Source organism: Gopherus evgoodei, chromosome 15 (assembly GCF_007399415.2).
Source record: "Gopherus evgoodei ecotype Sinaloan lineage chromosome 15, rGopEvg1_v1.p, whole genome shotgun sequence".
Taxonomy (NCBI): domain Eukaryota; kingdom Metazoa; phylum Chordata; order Testudines; family Testudinidae; genus Gopherus; species Gopherus evgoodei.
Window position 1 is genome coordinate 2,534,893 of NC_044336.1, and position 25,500 is coordinate 2,560,392.

General features: G+C 45.5%; 1 protein-coding gene across 1 annotated transcript in view; it reads left to right on the plus strand.

Annotated features, from left to right (window-relative positions):
* Positions 1 to 25,500, plus strand: part of DHRS7C (dehydrogenase/reductase 7C) — a 54,863-nt gene that overhangs the window by 14,195 nt on the left and 15,168 nt on the right. The window contains exons 4-5 of the mRNA XM_030534855.1: positions 891 to 1,101; positions 18,094 to 18,186. Of these exons, the coding sequence (XP_030390715.1) occupies positions 891 to 1,101; positions 18,094 to 18,186 (304 nt within the window). The remainder of the gene's footprint in view (positions 1 to 890; positions 1,102 to 18,093; positions 18,187 to 25,500) is intronic.

Here is a 25,500-nt window from a genome sequence, read left to right on the forward strand (position 1 = left end):
CGGCACGTGAGCTGATTTTCAGTGGCACTTACGCTGCCTGGGTCCTGGCCACCAGTCCAGGGGGCTCTGCATTTTAATTTATTTTTAAATGAAGCTTCTTAAACATTTTAAAAACCTTATTTACTTTACATACAACAATAGTTTAGTTATATATTATAGACTTATAGTAAGAGATCTTCTAAAAATGTTAAAATGTATTACCGGCATGCTGTATTTTGGGCACAACACTAGCCACTAGTGAAAAGAAGGTAGGTGGGATTTACCCCAGTTGTGGAGCTCCCAAATTGCCTAACAGAGGGGTTTCTTTCAGCAAAAGCCAAATTTTCAAAAGTCATGAGTTGGGCCATCAGCTACCATGAGATTTTAAAGAATAATAACTTCAGTTCTTTTTAGAGAGAAGGTGGGTGAGGTAATATCCTTGATTGGACCAACTTCTATTGGTGAGAGAGACATGCTTTCAAGCTATACCGAACTTTTCCTCAGGTCTTGGAAAGGTCCTTAGTGTGTCACAGTATTCTGGCTTCTGAGCCTTTACAGTGCACTTGGCTCAGTTTCCCAGCTTTTTTTCATAAGCACAAGGGCTAGGAATTGACTAGTTTTAAAAATGTAAGTTGAGATTCTCCCATAATTTCTGGGCTCAAGGAACTGGACTTTTAAGAACTACATCAAATATTGTTAGAGTCATGATAAAATCACGTGAGATGGCAACAAGGAGTCAGATTCCTCTGAGTGTGGGTAAAAAGGAAAAACAATATTCTCAAACTGATGGTGAGAGCACTTTCTTCACATGTGACAGTAAATACACTTTAAAACAGAGAGCAGACACGGTCTCCTTTCATATAACCTTGTATGTATGAAATAACAAAATGTTATTTCCTTTTTTTTAAAAGACATTTACGCCAAAGCTCGTACTTCTGGATCTCTCAGACATAAACTGCATTCAAGATGTAGCTAAAGAAATATTGGATTGCTATGGATGTGTGGATATACTGATCAACAATGCTAGTCTGAAGGTGAAAGGACCAGTGCAGAGTATTTCATTGGAACTCGATAAAAAGATTATGGATGCCAACTATTTTGGACCTATAACACTAACAAAAGGTATTCTGATTTTTTCTTCTTTTGAAAGTGCTATTTAAAGATTGGATGCCAAGTCATTGTGTCATGTTGTGGCATGGCTTGGGTTAAATTTTGCTTTCAACTCCATCAGTGTAAATCAGAAGAATCTCTACTGAAAATCAGTGGTGTGAAATTGGAGCAAGTGAGAACAGAATCAGGCCCCCTGAGTGTGAAGAGAAGAGTGTTTATCAACAATAGGTGATATCATGGCCCCGTTTTCAAAACACCCAGTTGTATGTTTGCAGTGACCCCTGTAGGCATGTGCTTCTGCTCTGCTGTGAAGACATCGACTGTCACAAATCAGTAAGGAGTGCATGCAGCCAGGCTAAAACTTAGCCATGACAAGATGCATCCAGCACATAATTGTGTACAAATTTGGGGTGCACTTAGGGCTCGATCATGCAAGGTGCTGAGTACTCTGGTCCTGATGCAGCAAAGCACTTATGCACATCCTTAACTTTTAGCATGTGAGTTGTCCCATTGACTTTATTGGGGCTACCCATATGGTTAAAGTTAAGCACATGTTTAAGTGTTTTAGTGGACTGAGGTGAGAGCACCATACAGGATCTAGCCCTTAGAGCAGAGGGATTTTGTAACGGTACCTCAAAGTGAGGTGCTTTCTGTTTCTCCCACCTTTCTCCCCCTTCCCTCCCTCGTTTTTTGTCTGCTATCCCAAGAGCAACCAAAGTATCATTCAGATGCTCTTAGTTCTACTCTGTTCCTCTTTCTCATCATCCCAGACAAAGCATCTCAAGACTGCTGTCAGCTCTGTTGCAGGGAGGACACCTCTAGAACTGCTAGTCACTTGCTCATGTTCATTTGTAACTTTTTAACATTTTTCACTCTTAAGGAAAAAACAGTCTCAGCTCCAGCCATCAGACAATGTATACTTGAAAGTGTGTTCCCCAAAACACTAAGCTGTTGTATACACTCCTGGGAAGGCTGAGAGCTGAAGTCAGGCTCTGGCAGAGGCTGCAGAAGGATCTCTCAGTTGCCAGATCTCTTCATGAAAAAGAGATGGGAGGAAAGTACTGGGTCTCAAAATTACACTAAATAGACAGATGGCCAAGCTACACCACAGGAATCAGTGCCAGAGGCAGACCCTTGGGCAATCCAGCCAGGGCAGAGAGCCATTGGAGTGGGGACTTGAACATGACCCTCCCAAGGGAGCTATAGAGTCAACCTCTCACTTCCTTGCTCTCTGTCTGACCCAATGAATATTGAATTATTTTATACAAAGTGGAACAGCTTAAACAGGAGAGATATGGATCTGGGCCCTAAACCCTATCTCTTTCTTCTACATTTCACTCAGGGCTAGCTTAACTAGCACCCTGCTCAGCTTGCTGGGTTCTAAGGATCCCTTTCTTAGGCAACTAACTCTCTCCATACAAGGCATAGGGAGCTTGGGCAACTAACTCAGGGCTGTGAATTCCACTGGGCACTAGAGTGCCTAGGATTTAGGCTTTGCAACACCTAAATCCTCTTTGTGAATCTAGTCCTTAGTTTCTGTGTACTTTGGTTCCTCACTTTCCTACCTTGCGGGGCATTGTGAGAATAAATATATTAAAAATTAGAAGTGTGACAGGATCCCCAGGTGCTCCCTGAGACTGTGGGACCACTGTGCCCCCTTAACTCTCTCCAGCCTGGGCTCTCTCTCACAATGCCTTGCTAGTGACCAGCAGCAAACCCCTCCAGGAGCTGCTATCACTCAGCACAACAGCATGTAGAGCCCCACACCCAGCTATATTGCATGAATGCTCCCAGAGCCACTCATGAATCACACAGAGAAAACCAATTTATTGACTACAAAAGATAGATTTTAAGTGATATTAAGTGATAGGCAAAAAGTCAGAGTTAGTTACCAAAATAAAATAAAATATAATCACACACACTTAAATTCTCAACCCTATTAGACTGGGCACCATCTAAATTAAGCAGTTTTTTCTCACCCCACTGGATATTGCAGTCCTTAATATACAAGTTGGTCCATTAAACCTCTGTTGGAGTCTTGTCTTCTTCTGAGTGTCTTTGTTGCTTGCAACATAGGTGGGGGCAGGAGAAAAGCGAAGCATGGGCCTGCTCTGTTCTGTTTTATACCCTCAGTCCTATGTGCTTACATCGCACTCAGAGAGTGCTGAAAGGAAACCACCGTTGTGTGTTCACACTGTCAATTGCCTGTGCAATAGCGTGTTCACACTTGCGGAACTCGCATCGATATTCGGAACAATGCACTCTGGGCAGCTATCCCAGAAAGCATCTCTTCCTCTTCTGCCGCTAAGAGTTGGGGGAAAGCAGAGGGAGTTTCAGGGCATCTTGGGTCCTGTCCCAATGCCCCATGATGCATTGTTTCACATTGCAGCAATCCCTGTGCTTCCGTCCGCATTTGGCGCCATCTTTCAACAGTTTTTGTACTGCACACTCTGCGTCTTCGGGCTGCAGGAATGGATCCCGCACTGTTGACCAATATGCTGCTCAGTCTGACCAACATGTCACGAGTGGCAGTGGAGTTATTCCTTAAACTACAAAGGCAAGAGGAGTTCGACATTGATCTCGCCACACTATGACATGAGATTGCTTGTGGCATTGACACAACAAGCACTGAGTGGTGGGATCACATCTTAATGCACATCTCAGATGATGAGCAGTGGCTGCAGAACTTTCGGATGAGGAAAGCCACATTCATGGGACTATGTGATGAGCTCACCCCAGCCCTGCGGACATGAGAATGAGAGCTGCCCTGTCACTGGAGAAGTGTGTAGCAATTGCACAGTGGAAGCTGGCTACTCCAGACAGCTACTGATCAGTTGCTAATCAGCTTGGAGCGGTAAAGTTGACTGTTGGACTCGTGTTGATGGAGGTGTGCAGGGTCATTAATCAGATCCTGCTCCATAAGACTGACTCTGCACAATGTGCGTGACATTGTGGATGGCTTTGCACAAACGGGCTTCCCTAACTGCCGAGGGGCGATAGGTTGTACACATATTCCAATTCTGGCACCAAACCACCTAACCACCAAGTACATTAATCAGAAGGGGTATTTCTCTATGGCTCTCCAGGCACTCATGGATCAACATCAGTGTTTCACAGAAATTAATGCAGATGGGTCCAGAAAGGTGCATGACACATGCATTTTTCGGAACACTGGCCTGTTCAGAAAATTGCAAGCAGGGACTTTCTTCCTGGACCTGAAGATCACCGTAGGGGAAGTCGAAATCCCACTGTGATCCTGGGAGACCCTGCTTACCCCTTAATGCTGGGGCTTGTGAAACCATACACGGGTAACTTTGACAGCAGCAAGGAGCACTTCAAAAGGCTGAGCAAGTGCAGAATGACTGTTGAGTGTTCATTTAGCTTTTTAAAGGCCCGCTGGCACTGCCTATCTGCGAGGCTGGACCTGGATGATGACAATATTCCTATGCTTATAGCTGCGTGCTGTACACTCTATAATATTTGTGAAGGGAAGGGTGAAAGCTTCACTCAGGGCTGGACCGCTGAGGCTCAGTGCCTGGAGGCTGAATTTGAACAGCCAGAGACCAGGGCTATTAGAGGGGTGCAGCACGGGGCCATAAGGATCAGGGATGCCTTGAGGCAGCAATTTGAAGCTGAAAGCCACTAATATTTCTTGCTATGCTCAGAAGCGCTGTGTTTGTAATGCTAGGGGTGATTGGGACTGAGGCGGATGATGCCCTGTGATGGTTTAATAAAATTGCCTGTTGCTTTTCAGGGCTCTGTTTGCTTTCAGTTAATGGAATAAAGATTGCTTTCAAACCAAAACAATTCTTTTATTAAAAAACAACAACCAGAGGAAAGAGACAAACAAAAAACACATCAGCACTGTGGGGGATAGGGAGAGAGAGGGTCCCAGGAAAGGGTGGGGGCCTGGGACAGTTAAAGATTTGTGTATGTCCAGGTATCATATGCAACCTTGCCTTTGGAGTACAGTGCAGTGGGTACTGTTCTTCAGCAGGGCTAAACTGCAGAGGGACGTGCTGAGTGCAGTGGGTACTGGGAGTCCACAGGGCTGGACTGTGACGGGGCAGGAGTGGAATGCAGTGGTTACAGACTGAAGCCAGGAGGTTGACAAGAGTGTGTTGGTGGTGTCTGGGGGGTGCATGGTAAAGAGTTTTGCGACAGTGGCTGCAGGGGAGGGTGGGCGCTTGGTTTGCAGAGCTAGTAGCACCTGGAGTATGTCTGCTTGGTGCTCCATAACATTTAAGAGCCACTTTGTGGCTTCATTCTGGCGCACTGTGTTCTCCTTTCGGTCCGTCTTCTAGCTGTCCAGTCACTCCTTCAGTTCTTGGTTTTCGGCGGCAGAGTGCATCATGACATCACTTAGAAAGTCCTCCTTTCTAAGCTGCTTTTTAATTCTGAGCAGCCATTCAGCTGATGATAACAAAGAGGGGAGCTGGACGCCCAAGGTCATATCTGTGAAGTCAAAATGAAACAGTTTACAGAAGCATTATTGTTTGCAACACACAGACCACTGATTCAGTGATTTAAAACACAGCTACTATTCACATACCTGTCATAAACTGGCTAACCCCAGGCAAGCACATATGAGCCACACGGCCCCCAAAATGGTGAGTAACCTCAGGGGCAGGGGAAATCGCTCTTCCGAGATCCTGCTGTACACTGGGCACGTGGCTCTAGGGGAGAGCCAGCACTGTAGAGGGGCCTCATAATCATTAGTGTCCCCACATTTTCCACAGGCTGTGTTCATTGCGGAAGATATCTCGCTGCTGAGGGTGAGCAGGGAATCAAGGGAGAGTCTTCTCCAAGACTGCAGCTTCTGCCCTGGCCCTTATGCAGCTCGCCTGTGTGCAATCGTCCCTCTCCACTGACAGCAGAGTGGCACCAAAAAGTTACCCTTAATGCGGCAGCAGATTGCCCAGTATCTCCATGACAGTTTCCATGAGGTAGATTACCATGAAGTGAGGGAGTCAATCAATACCCTGTTCCACCGCTCAGACAAGGCATGTGGAGGTACATGCATCATACAGACACAAGGTTGCTTTCTGCAACCCTCCTGCTCCCAACAACTCACTTCAGTGATTCCCAAAATCAAAGCCACTTACCAGGGCCGCCTTCTCTTGTTTGCGCTTCACCAAGCTCCGAGCACTGTGACTGGCTAGCCTCCTCTGGGATAGAGATGAGCTCCTGGCTGCATGCATCTCTGACCTCTGCGTGATCCTCTGCCTCTGGGTCCGCCTCCCTCTCCACATCCTCATCCAAGATTTTCTCCTCCTGGCTTGGTCCACTCTCGATTGGCACGCAAGCCACCGAGCGTTCACAGTGGAGGTGGGGTCACCACCAACTATTGTATCCAGTTCTTTGTGGAACCAGCAGCTCATGGGCAAAGCACTGGAGCAGCAGTTTGCCTCCCATGCCTTGTGGTAGGCATTCTGCAGCCCTTCACTTTGACCCTGCACTGCAGCGTGTCCTGGTCATGGCCCCTTTCTGTCATGCAATGTGAAACCTGTCCATAGATATCATAATTCCTATGGCTGGAGTGCAGCTGAGACTGGTCAGCCTCCTCTCCCCAAATGCTGATGAGGTCCAGTAGCTCGGCATTGCTCCAAATGGGGGATTGCCTGGTGCGTGGAGCAGGCATGTCACTTGGAAAGATGTGCTGAGACCACTTAATGCGTCACCAAGCAAACAGGAAGGGGACTTCCAAAACTCCCAAAGAATTTAAGGGGTGGGGCTCACAGTTGGTCACCTGAGGGCAGGGCAGTAGAATTAAACCGATGACCAGAGAGGCAAGAACAGGAATTGTGGGAAACCTCCCGGAGGCCAATTGCAGTGCTGTAATCGACCAGGGTGTCTATACTGGCACTGCAGTGCTGTAGCCCTGGTGCATAAAGCTGAACCCCTCTTGTTGGGGTGGCTTTTTACAGCACTGCAACTGTGCAGTTTCTGCGCACTAAGTGGCTTGGCAGTGTGTTCACCTTGGGAGTTACAGCACAGAAAGCTGCTTTACTGTGCAGAAACTTGCCAATGTAAACAAGGCCTGAGTCTCCAGGCAAGGTTGATCAATTCCCCTGATATGGCCTCATGCAGGTGAGTCATTGAATTGTAGCTCCCTTGCTGGACAATGGCTGTTGATGTGTTGTTTCACACTCCACCCAGACGTGGGTTACTTTCCTAGCTGTTCCCTCTGGGGAGCTAATATCTGGCTGATTCCCGGATTTACAGCATGTTTTAGTGACAACCATACAACACAATTCTCATAACTTCATATTCATTAATGATATACATATATGGATAGAAAAATGACTTTCAGCAGATCATAACCTTTCCCCTATCCGTTACAAGGCATGCTGTATATATAATATCACAATTATATAAAAATGAGGAATATAGGAGTTCCAGGATGGTCCCCCAAGGTATAGAATGTCACAGTGAGGTGCTCAGTAACTATGATAGTGGAGGCCAGATAAGAACCTAAGACAGATAAAAATCCTACATCTGAAATTCTGTAAACAAATATGTCAAGTGTACAGGAATTCCACCAATGATCGATGCTAATCAACATAGAGAAAAGAACATACAAATTCTGGTGCTATCTCATCCTAAGCAGCAAGGGATCCTGTGATAGCCTGTCCCTTTAAATGTTCAGGGGCTCTGTGCTCCCCTCCTCCACAGGGCAAAGACTCACTTTAGCATTAGTTTCAATTTTGCAGCCAGAACCATAAAGCCCACAGCTGTGTGTCCATCAGCTCCCCCTGCATCTGACTGTCTATTTCCTTCTCTGCTGGATCTAGAAATATAACATTGGCAAGTAGTAGGGTTGCCAACTTTCTACTTGCACAAATCAGAACACCCTTGCCCTGCCCCTCCTCTGCCCCTCCTCTGAAGCCCTGCCCATCCTCTGAGGCCCTGGCCCGCTCTCTCCATCCCACCTCCCTATGTCGCTTGCTCTCACTCACTCGCTCATTTTCAGTGCGCGGGCTCAGGGGGTTGGGGTGTGGGTTCTGGGTGGGGCCAGAAATGAGGACTTCATAGTGCAGGAAGGGGCTCTGGTCTGGGGTAGGGGGTTGGGGTGTGGAGTGGTGAGGGCTCCAGCTGGGAGTGCAGGCTCTGGTGTGAGGCCAGGGTTGAGGGATTTGGGATGCAGGAGGGGGCTGTGGGCTGGGGCAGGGAGTTGGGGCTGGGGTGCGTGTGAGAGCTCTGGCTAGGGGTGCAGACTCTGGGGTGGGGTTGGGGATGAGGGGTTTGGGGTGCAGGAGGGTGATCCAAGCTGGGACCAAGGAGTTTGGTGGGTGGGAGGGGAATCAGGCCCGGCGCAGGGGGAGTTGGGCATGGAGGGGGGGGTGAGGACTCCAGCTGGGCGGTTGAGCTGGTAATGTGAGGTTTGGGGTGAAGAAGGGTGCTCCAGGCTAGGATTGAGGGGTTCGAAAGATGGAAGGGGGCTCCTGGGTCAGGGGGTTGGGGCAAAGCTGCCAACTTTCATGCAGCAAATAAGCACCCAGACTTTCATAATAAGCCAAAAATCAAGCTAATCCCATTTCAAAACAAGGCCAAACCAAGCCAATCTCTAAGAACCCCAAGATTCTATGTGACTAGATCCCCCTGGTGCACAGTCTGGGACTGTGGTGGGCCTGCTGTGTTCCCCTGACTCTCTCCTCGAGCCCCTGCTTGTCCCTTGCCCCTACTTGCTGGGAGCTGATCAAAAAAAAAAGAAGCAACAAGCTACAGGCCAAACAAGCAACAAATTGGAAGCCAAAAACTAGCCAACAGGCAACTCACAAGCCAATTAAGCCAAAAACAAGCCCAATTTCTGCATTTTTTCCACTGGTTTGGCATGTCTGGCTTGGGGCACAGGAGGGGGTAAGAGGTGCAGGCTCTGGGCAGTGCTTACCTCCGGGCTCCTACGCAGAGGCGTGGCCAGACAGCTATGCATCCTGCCCCATTAGCAGGTGCTGCCCTGCAGCTCCCATTGGCCATGGTTCCCAGCCAATGGGAGCTGCAGAGCAGGTGCTTGGGGTAGGGGCAGTGTGCGGAGCCCCCGGCTTCCTGCACACATAGGAGCCAGATGGGGGACATGTCGCTGCTTCTGGGAGTTGTGCAGAGCCATGGCAGTCAGGGAGCCTGCCTTAGCCCCGCTGCACCGCCCACTTGACTTTTAATGGCCCAGTCAGCAGTGCTAACCGGAGCCACCAGGATCCCTTTTCGACTGGGAGTTCTGATTGAAAACTGGACACCTGGCAACCAAAGCAACAAGGAATTTATATCCCAATTGTGTTCAGTGCTGCCTCTGCCTGACCTGATGCTATGAAAAATGAGGTTAAGCTCCCCTAGAGGCATAGGGTGACAGACTGCTTTTTTTGCTCCTGGACAGCATGAACCAGCCAGTCAGAGGGAGGAAGTAGGAAAATCAAGATCGAACATAACATAAAAGTACTGCAGTTAGTGCTGGGGCTGTTCAAACAAGATAGTTAAGTGGAAGCAAGCAGCCATCTTGATTGACCTTATGCAAGCAGGCAAACAGCTTAGCTTGCACTGAGGGTCTGTAGCCAGCAGAGGGAGCCCAAGTATAGCCAAAGGAGCATGCAAGCACACATCCAAGTAGAGGGTGATCCAGGTCACACAGTCCAGGGAAAAAAATCCCTATGGAAAAGGGGTGACGTCCAACAAGAGACCAGAGAACTGGCATCTTTTGTCAGCAATGTTAGCGAGTTTGATGAAAACCTCAAATGATGGGTGGCATAACTTGAGCAATCTGTAACCTGCAACCCCGTTCCGGAAGGACAGAGTTTCAGCCTTGCTGACAGTGACAAGTCCAAAGGCAAATGAATTGCTGCATGACCTATTATCTCCAGCTGTACCTGGAACTGCCACAGGCACTGCAATTACTCCAGCATGGCAGGAACAGTTTTGTCCTATGCCGTTGATGATAGCAGGATGATATCAGTTCCATCAGCAACATGAGGGAAGTGGAGAATGAGTAGCATAGTTTGTTGCTGCTTCAAGGAAGTTATCAGAGCATTGTCAGTTTGGACTAACATTAAGCGATGCCCCGTGTGACCAGTTAGACTCTGGATTATGCAATTACTTGGTCTGGAGGAAGGTACTGATTGTATCAATGTTTACATTCAAGAAGGCTGTTGAAGTAGAAGTTGCAGTGAAGACCTCAGAGAAGGTGTGTGAACCAAGTTTTCCTCCTGCATTGATGTGACAGAAAACCAAAGGAACACAAAGAATTTCTGTGAGGGCCATTATGCACAAACTACACACTCTGAGAAGGATTGCTGGGGACCTCAGGTTATTGGCAGAAAGTGCTAGAAGAAATGACACCTCACCGCAACCTGTCACACAATTCAGTGACCAGCGACACAGAGTACATCTAAGAAGTACATCCAAGAAGACACTCATGAAGACTGAACTTAAGAAAGGATTGAAATCAGAAATTCATAATGTGGAAAAAGACAAGAGCTATAGTGACATTGACCAAGACCTAGCACTGCATGTGTTATCAGAAGCTGGATTCTGAGATGGTGTCTAGGATACACCCTTGATTGAAGGAGTTCCTACAAGAATGGAGTTTGATACTGGAGCTGCTGTTTCACTGATTTCAGCATCTACCTATCACCAGATTTTTTTCACAAGTTCCCCTGGAAGAAACCTCCTCAGTTTTGAGGATTTATACTGGAGAAAATTTAGTCCTAGAAGGAACACTCGAGGCAAAAATTCATCTAGATGGACAATCAGTCATTTACTCTTGTATATGATCAAAGGGAAGTGTCCCCCATAATCTGGCAGACCTTGGTTTGTGATGCTCAAGGTGAATTGGACCAAGATGAAGGTGATCACAAAAGCACCTCAAAATCTTCAAGCAATACTGGACAGATATTCCAAAAATTGTAAAAAAGAACCTGGGCAGATGAGCAGAAGGTCACGGAAGCTCACTGTTAAGTCTGACACTCAGATGAAATATTGCAAGCCTAGAGTTGTGCCTTATGCTCTGAAGCCTCTGGAGGAAGCTGATTTGGACCGTTCAGTGAACACTGGAATCTTGTCACTGGTTTCACACAGTGAGTGGGCTATACCCATCATGCTAGTGATCAAGAAGAATGGCTCAATCCAGATTTGTGGAGATTTTGAAGTGGCAGCAAATCCAGTTTTATGAGCAGACAAGTAGCCATTATCTCATATTGAAGATTAGTTTGCTACTCTTAGGCAAAGTCTACACTACACAGATAGTATCAGAGGGGTAACCGTGTTAGTCTGGATCTGTAAAAGCAGCAAAGAATCCTGTGGCACCTTATAGACTAACAGATGTTTTGGAGCATGAGCTTTCGTGGGTGAATACCCACTTCTTCAGATGCATGTGGTGGAAATATCCAGGGGCAGGTATATATATGCTAGCAAGCAAGCTAGAGATAACGAGGTCAGTTCAATCAGGGAGGATGAGGCCCTGTTCTAGCAGTTGAGGTGTGAAAACCAAGAGAGGAGAAACTGGTTCTGTAGTTGGCAAGCCATTCACAGTCTTTGTTCAATCCTGAGCTGATGGTGTCAAATTTGCAGATGAACTGAAGCTCAGCAGTTTCTCTTTGAAGTCTGGTCCTGAAGTTTTTTTGCTGCAGGATGGCCACCTTAAGGTCTGCTATAGTGTGGCCAGGGAGGTTGAAGTGCTCTCCTACAGGTTTTTGTATATTGCCATTCCTAATGTCTGATTTCTGTCCATTCATCCTTTTCCGTAGGGACTGTCCAGTTTGGCCGATGTACATAGCAGAGGGGCATTGCTGGCATATGATGGCGTATTTACATTGGTGGATGTGCAGGTGAATGAACCAGTGATGGTATGGCTGATCTGGTTAGGTCCTGTGATGGTGTCGCTGGTGTAGATATGTGGGCAGAGTTGGCATCGAGGTTTGTTGCATGGATTGGTTCCTGAGCTAGAGTTATTATGGTGCGGTGTGCAGTTACTGGTGAGAGTATGTTTCAGGTTGGCAGGTTGTCTGTGGGCAAGGACTGGCCTGCCACCCAAGGCCTGTGAAAGTGTGGGATCATTGTCCAGGATGGGTTGTAGATCCTTGATGATGCGTTGGAGGGGTTTTAGCTGGGAGCTGTATGTGATGGCCAGTGGAGTCCTGTTGGTTTCTTTCTTGGGTTTGTCTTGCAGTAGGAGGCTTCTGGGTACACGTCTGGCTCTGTTGATCTGTTTCCTTATTTCCTCGTGCGGGTATTGTAGTTTTGAGAATGCTTGGTGGAGATTTTGTAGGTGTTGGTCTCTGTCTGAGGGGTTAGAGCAGATGCGGTTGTACCTCAGTGCTTGGCTGTAGACAATGGATCGTGTGATGTGTCCGGGATGGAAGCTGGAGGCATGAAGGTAGGCATAGTGGTCGGTAGGTTTTCGATATAGGGTGGTGTTAATGTGACCATCACTTATTTGCACCGTGGTGTCAAGAAAGTGGACCTCCCGAGTAGATTGATCCAGGCTGAGGTTGATGGTGGGGTGGAAGCTGTTGAAATCGTGGTGGAATTTTTCCAGAGTCTCCTTCCCATGGGTCCAGATGATGAAGATGTCATCAATGTAGCGTAGGTAGAGAAGGGGCGTGAGTGGACGAGAGCTGAGGAAGCATTGTTCCAGGTCGGCCATAAAGATATTGGCATATTGTGGGGCCATGTGGGTGCCCATAGCAGTGCCACTGATCTGGAGATACATATTGTCATCAAATTTGAAATAGTTGTGTGTAAGTATAAAGGCACAGAGCTCAGCAGCCAGTTGTGCTGTGGCATCATCAGGGATAGTGTTCCTGACAGCTTGTATTCCATCTGTGTGTGGGATGTTTGTGTAGAGAGCCTCTACATCCATGGTGGCTAGGATGGTGTTTTCTGGGAGGTGACCAATGCATTGTAGTTTCCTCAGGAAACCAGTGGTGTCACGGAGATAGCTGGGAGTGCTGGTGGCATAGGGTCTGAGTAGAGAGTCCATCTATCCAGACAGTCCTTCAGTGAGAGTGCCAATGCCCGAGATGATGGGGCGTCCAGGATTTCCGGGTTTGTGGATCTTGGGTAGTAGATAGAATAACCCTGGTTGGGGCTCTAGGGGTATGTTGATTTCTTCTGGTGTTAGTGTAGGGAGTGTCCTGAGTAGATGCTGTAGTTTCTTAGTGTATTCCTCAGTGGGATCTGAGGGAAGTGGCCTGTAGAATTTGGTATTGGAGAGTTGTCTGGCGGCCTCCTTTTGGTAGTCAGACCTGTTCATGATGACAACGGCACCTCCTTTATCAGCCTCTTTGAATATAATGTCAGGGTGGTTTCTGAGGCTGTGGATGGCATTGCGTTCTGCACGACTTAGGGTGTGAGGCAAGTGATGTTGTTCCACGATTTCTGCCTGTGCACACCGGCAGAAGCATTCAATGTATAGGTCCAGACTGTCATTTCGACCCTCAGGAGGAGTCCATGTGGAGTTCTTCTTCTTGTGCTGTTGGTGGGAGGGCACCTGTGTATCAGTGCACTGTTCAGTGTTGTCCTGGAAGTATTCTTTGAGTCGGAGACGGCGAAAGTAGGCTTCCAGATCGCCACAGAACTGTATCATGTTGGTGGGGGACTCCACTGGCCATCACATACAGCCCCCAGCTAAAACCCCTCCAACGCATCATCAAGGATCTACAACCCATCCTGGACAATGATCCCACACTTTCACAGGCATTGGGTGGCAGGCCAGTCCTTGCCCACAGACAACCTGCCAACCTGAAACATATTCTCACCAGTAACTGCACACCGCACCATAATAACTCTAGCTCAGGAACCAATCCATGCAACAAACCTCGATGCCAACTCTGCCCACATATCTACACCAGCGACACCATCACAGGACCTAACCAGATCAGCCATACCATCACTGGTTCATTCACCTGCACATCCACCAATGTAAAATACGCCATCATATGCCAGCAATGCCCCTCTGCTATGTACATCGGCCAAACTGGACAGTCTCTACGGAAAAGGATGAATGGACAGAAATCAGACATTAGGAATGGCAATATACAAAAACCTGTAGGAGAGCACTTCAACCTCCCTGGCCACACTATAGCAGACCTTAAGGTGGCCATCCTGCAGCAAAAAAACTTCAGGACCAGACTTCAAAGAGAAACTGCTGAGCTTCAGTTCATCTGCAAATTTGACACCATCAGCTCAGGATTGAACAAAGACTGTGAATGGCTTGCCAACTACAGAACCAGTTTCTCCTCTCTTGGTTTTCACACCTCAACTGCTAGAACAGGGCCTCATCCTCCCTGATTGAACTGACCTCGTTATCTCTAGCTTGCTTGCTAGCATATATATACCTGCCCCTGGATATTTCCACCACATGCATCTGAAGAAGTGGGTATTCACCCACGAAAGCTCATGCTCCAAAACATCTGTTAGTTTATAAGGTGCCACAGGATTCTTTGCTGCTACTACACAGATAAGTCAACCTATGTTAGGTTGACATACAGCCACTGCATTAAATACTGTGGTGGCTGATGTCCACACTACCCTATTTCTGTTGGTGATACGTGTCCTCACCAGGAGCACTTCCACTGACTGAAGAGGGGCAATGTAGGGGATTGAGAGCCAGAGCTCTCAGCTCTATACAGCTCCCCCACTAGAAACCTAGCTGACCCTGCAGCTTCTTGTCTCCAAGCTCTCAGCCAGGAGTGAGGGGAATCTGCCTGGGGCTTCTTGCTTCCAGTGAAGAGATCAGCACCCAAAGTCTAGTCATGTGTCATGCTTTTGGCAGGGAGCGGGGAGCTGAGACTGACGCAGCTGGAGATCCAGGGTCAGAGGACCAAAGGGCAGGTGAAGAGAACTGAGAGACAAAACCCTGGATGGGTGGGGAGGGGTGCTGCTCCATCTCAGAGCAGGAACCTTTGCATGTAAGCTGACAAACTATGGCACTGAGACAGGTGCTGTTGTCAGACTGAGGACTGGCACCTGTGGAGGGCAACAGAGGGGTACCATGATGGACCCTGTTGGACTGTGAAGGGACTTGGCCCAGGGAAGGCTACAGTACATCACTGAGGGCTTTGATATAGGCCCAGTTGGACAGTGTACTCCAGAAGGGGGTTATTTTGTTTAGTTTTCACACATGGACAGAGTGTGACTCAACCAGAGGGCTGAGTCACCAAAGACCCACCTGACATGTGGAGCGGCTGATGTGGGGCACTGGGAGTCGATAAATTGAGAAACTACAGATGGACACACGTGACCAGAGGGCACTCATGAGAGGTGGGTGCCACCCCATTTCAAGGACACTGTCTCACCATCATCACCATGTTATCTCAACAGAGTGTAAAAACCAGTTGTGCACCTGAATGTATAAATTATTTAGTTAGTGAGTTGCTATTATTCCAGGGCAGAATAAACCCTTGCAATTTACGAGTCTGTGGTAGTCCACCTGTAACTCTTAAGTTATATAATGTTGTCTATTAGCCTTGTAAACGATAATGTATGTGTGTTTGGAAAGTTTTTTAAAGTAGGGTGAAGGAATGTGATGTCCTGTCCCTTTAAATGTTCAGGGAAACCTGTGCTCTCCACCTTTCCCCAGTGCAAAGCCTCACTTTTGTATTAGTTTCAGTTTTGCAGCCAGAATAATAAAGTCACCATATCCCATAGCTGTGTGTCCATCATCTCCCTCTGCATCTGTCTTTCTCCTCCTCTGCTGACTCCAGAAATACCGCCGATCCCTCCAGAAACTGAATCCAAATAGATGAACACACTGCACCTCTGCATATTATCACTCCTTGGACTCAACAACTCTAACTCCCAGACTTAGGGCAGAAATCATCCCAACACAAAATGCTCCAGATTCAAGATTAGCACCTAAAACACCCACATTCAGGTCACAGGAAAGAGAAAAGCAAGCCAGACAGCTCCAGATCCCAGCCAAACACTATCACACTAGCAGATGTCACAATCTGTTATCTATAGCCAGGCATTCAGCTACAACAAAATATGCACTGAGGAGAAAGTCACCTTAACACGTTCAAAATCACCTTCACCAAAAAGGACACCCCACCAGAGAAGTAGATTTCATCATGGAATGGGTCACCCAAATACCCCACAGGAACCAAACCCCCTTCAATCACACATTCCTATTAGTCACCTGCTACCCCACACTGAAACCCATACAGAGTATCATTAAACAGTTACAACTAGGGCTGTCAAATGTTTTAAAAGTATTCACAATTAATTGTGAGATTAAAAAAATTAATCACAATTAATTGCAGTTTTAATGCCTTGTTAAACAATAATAGAATACCAGTTATTTTAATATTTTGGCTGTTTTCTATATTTTCAAATATATTGTTTCAATTACAACATAGAATATAAAGTGTACAGATCTCACTTTATATTATTATTTTTATTACAAATATTTGCATTGTAAAAAGATAAAAGAAATAGTATTTCCATTCACATCATACAAGTACTGTAGTGCAATCTCTTTATCATTAAAGTTGAACTTAGAAATGTAGAATTATTATGATTATTATTTATTTATTACATAACTCTCTTCAGCTGAGTGAGCCCTTGTTTGCAAAGGAGCGTGGATTTTACCTCAGGCGGCGAGGCAGAGAGGCTGGTGCAGGAGGCTGAGCTTGCCAGGTCCCTGTTCTCTATGGCAGTGTTTCTCAATTTTTTTGTGCTGGTGACCCCGTTTGCACTTCAAAAAAAATTGTGATTACCCACCCCCTCCGAAAAAATTGTGATCCCCCTGTTTTCAGCCAGAGGGGGTTAGGGGGCTCAGGATGGGGGCTTCAACCCTGCTGCTGGATGCAGAGCTCGGGGCTTCAGCCCCCCCTGCCACCACCTCTGGACTGCTGGGCTGGGGCTTCTATCACCCCGCTACCCACAGAGCTCAAGGCTGGAGCTTCAGCCTCCCCCACTGCCTGAGGAGCTGTGGGCTGCAGTTTCAACCCCCTCCCCATGACTCCAACACCTCCCTCCCTGCCTAGAGGTATGTGATTAACACATTAAAAATTAACATGTTAATTTTGTTTTCAGTTAATTGCAGGCATTAACGGTGATTAATTGACAGCCCTAATTACAACCCATACTTGATAGAGACCACATCATGAATTAATCCTTTCTTAACCCACTTTTCTGGCCTTCAAAAAACTGCCCAACCTCTCCAAGCTCATCATCAGAAGCCAGTCCCCACAGACCAGGAAATACCAACTCAAAGTAGCACCAGACCTTGCCAGAACAACAGATGCAAGATGTGTAGATATATCTCCATTGCTACAATGATCAACACCCTCCACAACACACCTTTCAAGATCTTTGGGTCTTACACATGCCTATCACAACATGTGGTGTACCTCATGCAGTGCACTAGATGCCCCAATAACAACTATGTGTGTGAAATCAGATAATCACCATGTTCTCAAATGAACTCTCACAGAAAAAAATAATAAAAGATTAAAACACCCTACCACCCATGGGCAAATGCTTTTCACAAAACGATAACTCCATATCTGACCTCTCAGTCCTCCTACTCAAAAAAACCCTACACAACACCTTCAAAAGATGAGCCTGGGAGACTAAATTCATAACTTTGATAGACACTAAAAATCATGGACTGAATAGAGATACTAAATGTATGCCTTATTTTTATTACAATAATCTATAACCAACTAACCCCCATCCAGCCTTTTTAATCACTCCCCTATGATTGGAGGGATGTTAACTTGCCACTTTCCCTTGAATGGTACTTTGAAATATGTGCTAACTATTTGTAATAAACAATCTGTTCCAGGTTGTATTTAGCTGCGACATTCTGAGTACATTTCTCAGGCCTGAAGAGTTCTGTGTAAAGCTTGAAAGCTTGTCTCCTTCAGCAGCTGAAGTTGGTCAAATAAAATATATTACCTGTCTCTCTAATATCCTGGGACCAATATGGCTACAACAGACTTTCTGTATCTCTGCTTAGTTCACATTCATTTTTTTTTCACTTTTTCCTTGTTGTGTTTGTTTTTTCAGCCCTTCTTCCCAGCATGATCTCAAGAAGAACTGGCCAAGTTGTCCTAGTAAATAATATCCAAGGAAAATTAGGAGTCCCATTTCGTGCTGCTTGTAAGTCATTACAAGACAAAATTTGCATTGTAAAGTGTGAACTATACCTATGACATGAAAATTATGATATTAGATCATTAAATATGCTAATTTGGAGTAGGGTTCAGCAAATCATCTCTGACTTCTGGGATGAATAAATTGCAAAAAAGTGGCTAGTGTGGTATTGGGCTTTATTTTATTTTTTTTAGTTTGTCATTATGTTCTATGCAGTTGTTAATATAGTTTTTTAATTCACAACAACCATGACCTTGGCCAACTGGGAAATATCAAATCAGGCCCAGATCCTGCAGTGGGTGTGCACGGAAATGAATGAGGCTTCCCATGGGTGCACATGCCTGCATCAGATTGCAGGACAGGGGCTGATGGCCCCACTAGTGTTATTGATAGGTTACATAAAAGTACCCCAGAATCTATATGCTTCTGGAAAGAACAGCAATGTATAGATCTGAGATAATAATACAACATTTACCAAAACCGCATTTTAGTTGCATATTTATTCTATACATTTCAGGATTCATTCTCACAAGGCAGTGAGGGGACAGAAGTAATGGGCCAGATCCCCAGCTGGTATAAATTGGTGTAGTTCCACAGAAGCCAATAAAGCTACACTGATTTACACCTACTGAAAAGCTGGCCCACTGTTGGGGGGGTAGGGGTTGGGGCAGCTGCCAAAAATTAATTATATTTCTTCTAAATCAGCTTTTCATAATTCTCTTCTTTCCTTCCAATACATAATTATACTCCATATTTGCTACTCAAATAGATTTTACAAAAATCACTTACATTATATTAGCCATATGTTTCTTCAGAATCTAGTGGATCCAAGAGTATCCTGCAGGGTGCAATGTTTATAGCTCAGGTATGACTAGCAGATTAAGATACTCAAACCTTTGGTGACTGCTTTTTTGTCTGCCCTAGCGTGGTGCGGCAGGTAGGAAGCCTGGACAAGTATCAGGTTAAAATAATGTTAACTCTTTAGTAATCTGAATACACAGGGTTGGGCCCTAAGTACTTGTGCCTGGGAAAGAGAAGGACAGGAACCAGAAGAGGAAAGGGTCACAAAAGCCAAGAGCAAACAAGGTGTGAAGAAGGAGAGTGTGATCAGCAGTGTGGAATGCAGCTGAAAGGTCAGGGAGGATGAGGAATGAAGAGATGCCCTGAAAGGTCCCCAGGAAGCTGTTCTCAGAAACTTTGGCAAGAGCAGTTTCAGGGGAGAGGAGAGGGCTGAAGCCAGACTGGTGTTATCCTGGCTGGAGTTAGAGGAGAGAGACTCCAAGAGACGCATTCAAAGAATCTGGAAGTGAAGGCTAAACTGGTGAGGGGGCAGCAGATAGAGAGGTGGGTGTTGATGGTATTGAAGGGATGTCTTTGATGTGGGAAGACCAGGTCATGGTGATATTGTGTAGGAGAGGAGCTGAGAAGTTACTACATAGTAACTGAGTAGTTAAGGAGGAGTATCAGGTGCTATACTGTTTGAGGAGTCTGATCTCTATGACCTTTATCTGAGCCTGCCTCCTCACTCTATAAGCACTTCCTTTCAGCTGCCAAAAAGTAGACACAGTCATCGCCACTCTGAGGCCTGGTCTACACCTAAAAGGTAGATTGCTTTAGCAGCAGCACTCAGAGCTCTGAATTTCTTACACCCCTGAGAGATGTAGTTAAGCTTATCTAACCCCAGTGTAGACACTGGTTGGTCGACAGAACAATTCCTTCATTGACCCGGCTACCACCTCTAGAGGGGTGGATTTACTACAGCAATGGAAAAAAACCCTGCGTTCACTGTAGCAAGTGTCCACTCTACAGTGCAACAGTAGAGTAGTTGCAGCTGTGCCTGTAGCATAGACATGCCTTGAGTATTAGAATCATAAGTGAGAAGGTATTTTTAGTGCCTATGAATTTCCAGGTGTCCCATGTAGTGCATTACCCGCCCCCCTTTCCCCCTCGAATCTCAGAAATATGTCTGGCAGGGGGGTTTAATGCACTACATGGGATAAATTTATGAGTGCAGCTGTATGTTGAGGGGAGAGGGGACACTTTTTCAGCAGCTCTGGGGTCCCTTTTGGTTCACATCTTATGTCCTAAAATCTCATGCTTCAGGGCTTAAGCTGGTCACTTGCAGGGACCAGAAAGGGATTTTTTTCCATCAGTGTATTCTGGTTTTGGAGGGCTTTTTTGTTTGTTTATTTTTCTCCTTGCTCTGAAGCTTCAGGATGGCCATGTCTGGAGATGGGACATTGGATGGAGAAGGCCAGAGCCCTGAAGTGGCACTGAGAATTTTCTCTCTCAGATGCTTGGCTGGCTGATTCTCGCTCACATTCTAAGGGTTTAACTGGATCATGAAGGATTTTTCCTCCAAGTCAGGATGACAGTGATCTTGTGTGGGGCACTAGTCTCTTGCCAGGATCATCTGGATATCTCACTAAATCATTTCCCTATCATTTCAGGGGGGTCGGGCACTGGTGTACCTTGGTTCCGCCAATTCTTTCCCCGTGGATCACAATGGTTTCGTTTCCTGTTGGCTATAATACTTTGGTTTAATTTCAGTTGTTGGGTGGAGTGTGCAAAGGGTTGGTGTACTGTTATATACAGGAGACCATATTAGATTACCTAGAGGTCCTTTCTGGCCTTAAAGTCTATGATTCTTTAAACTACCCAACAAAGCCAGAACCAGAGCCAACAGCTGGGAATTGAAGCTAGACAAATTCACACTGGAAATAAGGTACAAATAGTTAGCAGTGAGAAGAACAGGAATACTTGTGACACCTTAGAGACTAACAAATTTATTTCAGCATGAGCTTTCCTGAGCTACAGCTCACTTCTTCGGATGCATAGAATGGAACACACAGATAGGAGATATTTATACATACAGAGAACATGAAAAGGTGGAAGTATGCATACCAACAGGAAGAGTCTAATCAATAGAGATGAGCTATCATCAGCAGGAGAAAAAATTTTTTTGAAGTGATAAGTAAGATGACCCATAGAAGTTGTGAGGAGAACTTAACATAGGGAAATAGATTCAGTTAGTGTAATGACCCAACCATTCCCAGTCTCTGTTTAGGCCTGAATTAATTGTATCTAATTTGCATATTAATTCGAGTTCAGCAGTCTCTCTTTGGAGTCTGGTTTTGAAATTTTTTTGTTGCAAAATTGCCACCTTCAAGTCTATCACTGAGTGGTTAGAGAGGCTGAAGTGCTCTCCCACTGGTTTTTGAATGTTATGATTCCTGATGTCAGATTTGTGTCCATTTATTCTTGGCCAAACCGGACTGTCTCTACGCAAAAGAATAAATAGACACAAATCTGACATCAGGAATCATAACATTCAAAAACCAGTGGGAGAACATTTCAACCTCTCCAACCACTCAGCGACGGACTTGAAGGTGGCAATTTTGCAACAAAAAAATTTCAAAAACAGACTCCAAAGAGAGACTGCTGAACTCAAATTAATATGCAAATTAGATACAATTATCTCAGGCCTAAACAGAGACTGGGAATTGTTGGGTCATTACACTATTTGAATCTATTTCCCTATGTTAAGTTCTCCTCACACCTTCTATGGGTCATCTGACTTATCACTTCAAAAGTTTTTTTTCTCCTGCTGATGATAGCTCATCTCAATTGATTAGACTCTTCCTGTTGGTATGCATACTTCCACCTTTTCATGTTCTCTGTATGTATAAATATCTCCTGTCTGTGTGTTCCATTCTATGCATCCGAAGAAGTGAGCTGTAGCTCACGAAAGCTCATGCTGAAATAAATTTGTTAGTCTCTAAGGTGCCACAAGTACTCCTGTTCTTTTTGCGGATACAGACGAACACGGCTGCTACTCTGAAACCTGTTAAACAGTGACAGTAACTGGAACATTGAAACAGCTTCCCAAGAGATGTGGCAGATTCCCATTCACTAACAGTCTTTACATCAAGCCTGGATTTGTTTCTAAAAGATACACTGTAGTCCAACCAGAAGTTATTGGGCTCAGTGTAGGAGTCACAGGATTCCATGGCCTATGCTATGCAGGAGATCAGACTAGCTTATCACAACGGACTCATCTGGCCTTAAATTTCATTAATCTATGGTGATGAGCATCCTAACAAGCATCCTCATAAGTCACAGGTGTCATGGTCTTTTATGTTCACCCAGAGCCGGGGACAGGAAGGCGTTTAGGCACTGTAAAGGGAGTTGTGATGGCTAAAGGAATGACATCATGTGGGGAACCAAAACATGAGGGCATTTGCTTCTGGAGTAACAAACCACTGGAATCAGATCCTTGCCATTTGGAGGAAGCTGTGTAATGGACCTTTAGAAAATGGAGGCATCATACCCCAATATGCTTCACCAAGGGACATTCCCCACAAGCAGGGATCCGTGCAATGGCAAAGGAAGAAGCCACCCTTTGGCACCAGATACCTCATAGGAAGGAGATCCTGTGGACCAGAGAGGCAGAAAGCCCTCACTGACTTCTTCACTCTGAACTCAGTAAATTCCTACATGCCGGTTGGGATTACGTTACAAGTGGATGGGGTTCTAGTACAGGCAGGGTTGGATATAGGAGCAGTGTTCTTCCTAGAACCTTGCTCTCTTCAACAAAGAGTTGTGGTCTCTTTCCAGGCTTGGAAGAGACAGTCTCCATTCCTTAGTACCAGCTGAACCAATACATTCATTTATAGTAATATACAAAGAAGCAGGATGTGCAATCAGTTGGTCAGACTGGAGAGGTACCTATTTTCAAATTAACATATTTACACATTAAGTTTATGCAGAGTTAATTTATGTGAATGTTTCCCCCATTCATACACAAACACTCTCTCATGAGTATGGTAGTGTTTTCAATCTGGACCAGCCTGGTTCAGAGCAGGATATAGGCTAGAGCCTGGGTAATGCTTTCACCTTGCAGTGAGGATGCAGGCTAATACTCCAGTGTTGATAATCTTCCAATGTCTTCTCATAAGTCCCCGTGTGCCCAGAACATCACACAAGTTTCCCCATAATTCACTTAAAGTGATCCAGCTGACTTAAGCATTAAAGACCATTCTCTCTCCAGAAACACACAGAGAAGTGCAGCATCAGTGAGGACACTGTAATTTGGGTATGGGTTGCAATGTGGCTGCTCCCACCCTGACAAGGCTGATTGGGGTGCTCAGGCCCAAGTGCTGATCAACTAACTCTGCAGTGAAGATACCTCCTCTCTGGACAGCTCTGTTTGGCTCCGTTTCTGTCTTTCTTCAACTGTCCTACTAATACACATTGCTGAAGTATCATGAGATCCAAAGGTTAAAAAATTATAGGTCAGATCCCAAAAAATCATGAAACTTTAAAAAAATGATGATATCAGATTTTGGGATCTGTCTTTTCCTTGTTGATTTCTACCCCCATCCCACCCCCAGTATGTGTGTGTGATAATTAGAGTTGCCAGCTGTGACATACCAGGGTACAATCCAGATCAATGAGTAGCTGTGTCATCCCACCCTGTAATCTGGGGTGCCCTTTACTCTGCTTTGCTGCTGTAGCCTCCAACCTGGACTGCTCACAAACAGCCTCCAGCATGTAAGTCACTCCCAGCTACATCTGTGTGTGCTGCAGCCATCCAGTCACACCTTGACTCTTCCCAGCCTACGTTATGCTGCAGGGTGATCCCAAGACACTCCCAGTCTTGGGTTTTCCTCCAGAAATGTATGTTCTATACTGCTCAGCCCTCTACTGAACAGTACAAATATGTTAAGTCCCTTATTCATTTAACAGAATAATACACACACAATTTGTTACCCCAAATGAAGGTACCCAGATGCTTCAACTTGAACACACTGGATTAGATAAAATAGTAAAACAAGCTCATTAAGTACAAAGAGCTAGATTATAAGTAAGTATAAATAATGAGGCATTCAAGTCGGAAGTGGCTACAAGGAAAATAAAGATAAAACACATACCAGGTGCCCAACTTAATAAACTATGTTAGATTCAAAACAAAGTTTTCTCACTACATGCTTTCAGCAGTCTTACTGACCAAAATCATTCGGTCAGGACTCCTTTCCATCCCCAGAGTCCAACCACCTCTTCCTTTGTCTATTCAGGTGCAGTGAGTGTGACGGGCAGTGTGGGAGAGACAGGAGTGCCTTGGGGTGTTTGCATTTCCTTTTTATAGTTTCAGTCCCCCTCTTCAAAAAACATTTCCAGCTGAGAATCAGGAGTCAAAGAGTCTATGTGGAAAGACAGTCTCTACTGTTTTTTTTCCACCTGTTTGAACTTCCTTTGTTTTCCTTTCTGCTTGATGCCTCTGTTTCCTGCTTAATGCAAATTGAGGCAAGCGCACATTCCTTCCTTTTTTTAGGACAGACCTGACTTCTGCCTGGGCAGGTCTGTGAGGTTTGGAACATGTGTTACTAACACCAGACAGAGCAATCCTATAATTTCACATGCAATGTTGCCATACATATTTTACCAGGACAATACTGACCAGCAAATTATGATTTTTCAAATGATACCATACAAGGTGTAGGCCTGGCTTAACATAAGTGACTTGCCTAAATTCTTAGTGGGCATGACTGGGAAGGTGAATGGAAGGTTAAGTTATAAATGGGGGCTTGACAAACTGTATGCTAGAGACAGGCTAGTGCTAACTAAGATAAGCAGTAATACCCTGGTGCTAGAGACAATGGACGAGATAAAACTGGAATGTAAAGATCAGGTGCCCTGTGAACAGCACATGGACAGAGCATGCTGTGCAGGGATTGGTTCCTGCAAAGTAGCCAATCCAATAAAAAATGTGTGATTTAATATAAAGCAAATACAATGTGTTAATAGATATAAAGGAAGAGGTTTTCTGTGTAACTTTGGTTGTGTGGTATGCCCTATACCAACCCCTACCTTCAAGTCTGATAAACATAGAGTAGCTTTGCTCTATGTCAAATAAAGGAACTTGAATGATGAAATCCAGAATAGAACTGAGTGTTTTGGATCCCAGAGAACTGGATGAAATGTTCTCCTAGAACTGGAAAAGGGGTTCTTGTTAAGCCAAGTGGAAAAGGTCTCAGCGGGAATCTCAACAAAAGGCATGCTTTGTATAAAGATTATTAGAATAGTGTGTAGGATGTAAATACAGGGGTGTATTCAGTGACGCCAGCTCTCCCAGATTTATTGAGGGAGGTGATTCTGTTCCCAGCAGCAGGTGCTCTCTGATGGTGCAGAATATTCATCTTTTCTTCAGACCCCCAAATCCCATGAATTAATTCTGTCTCCCCCCCCCGACACCTACCTAATCTCCAGCCCTGCCACTAATTATATTCCCCCACTGCATGCCAATGCTTGTCCAATATC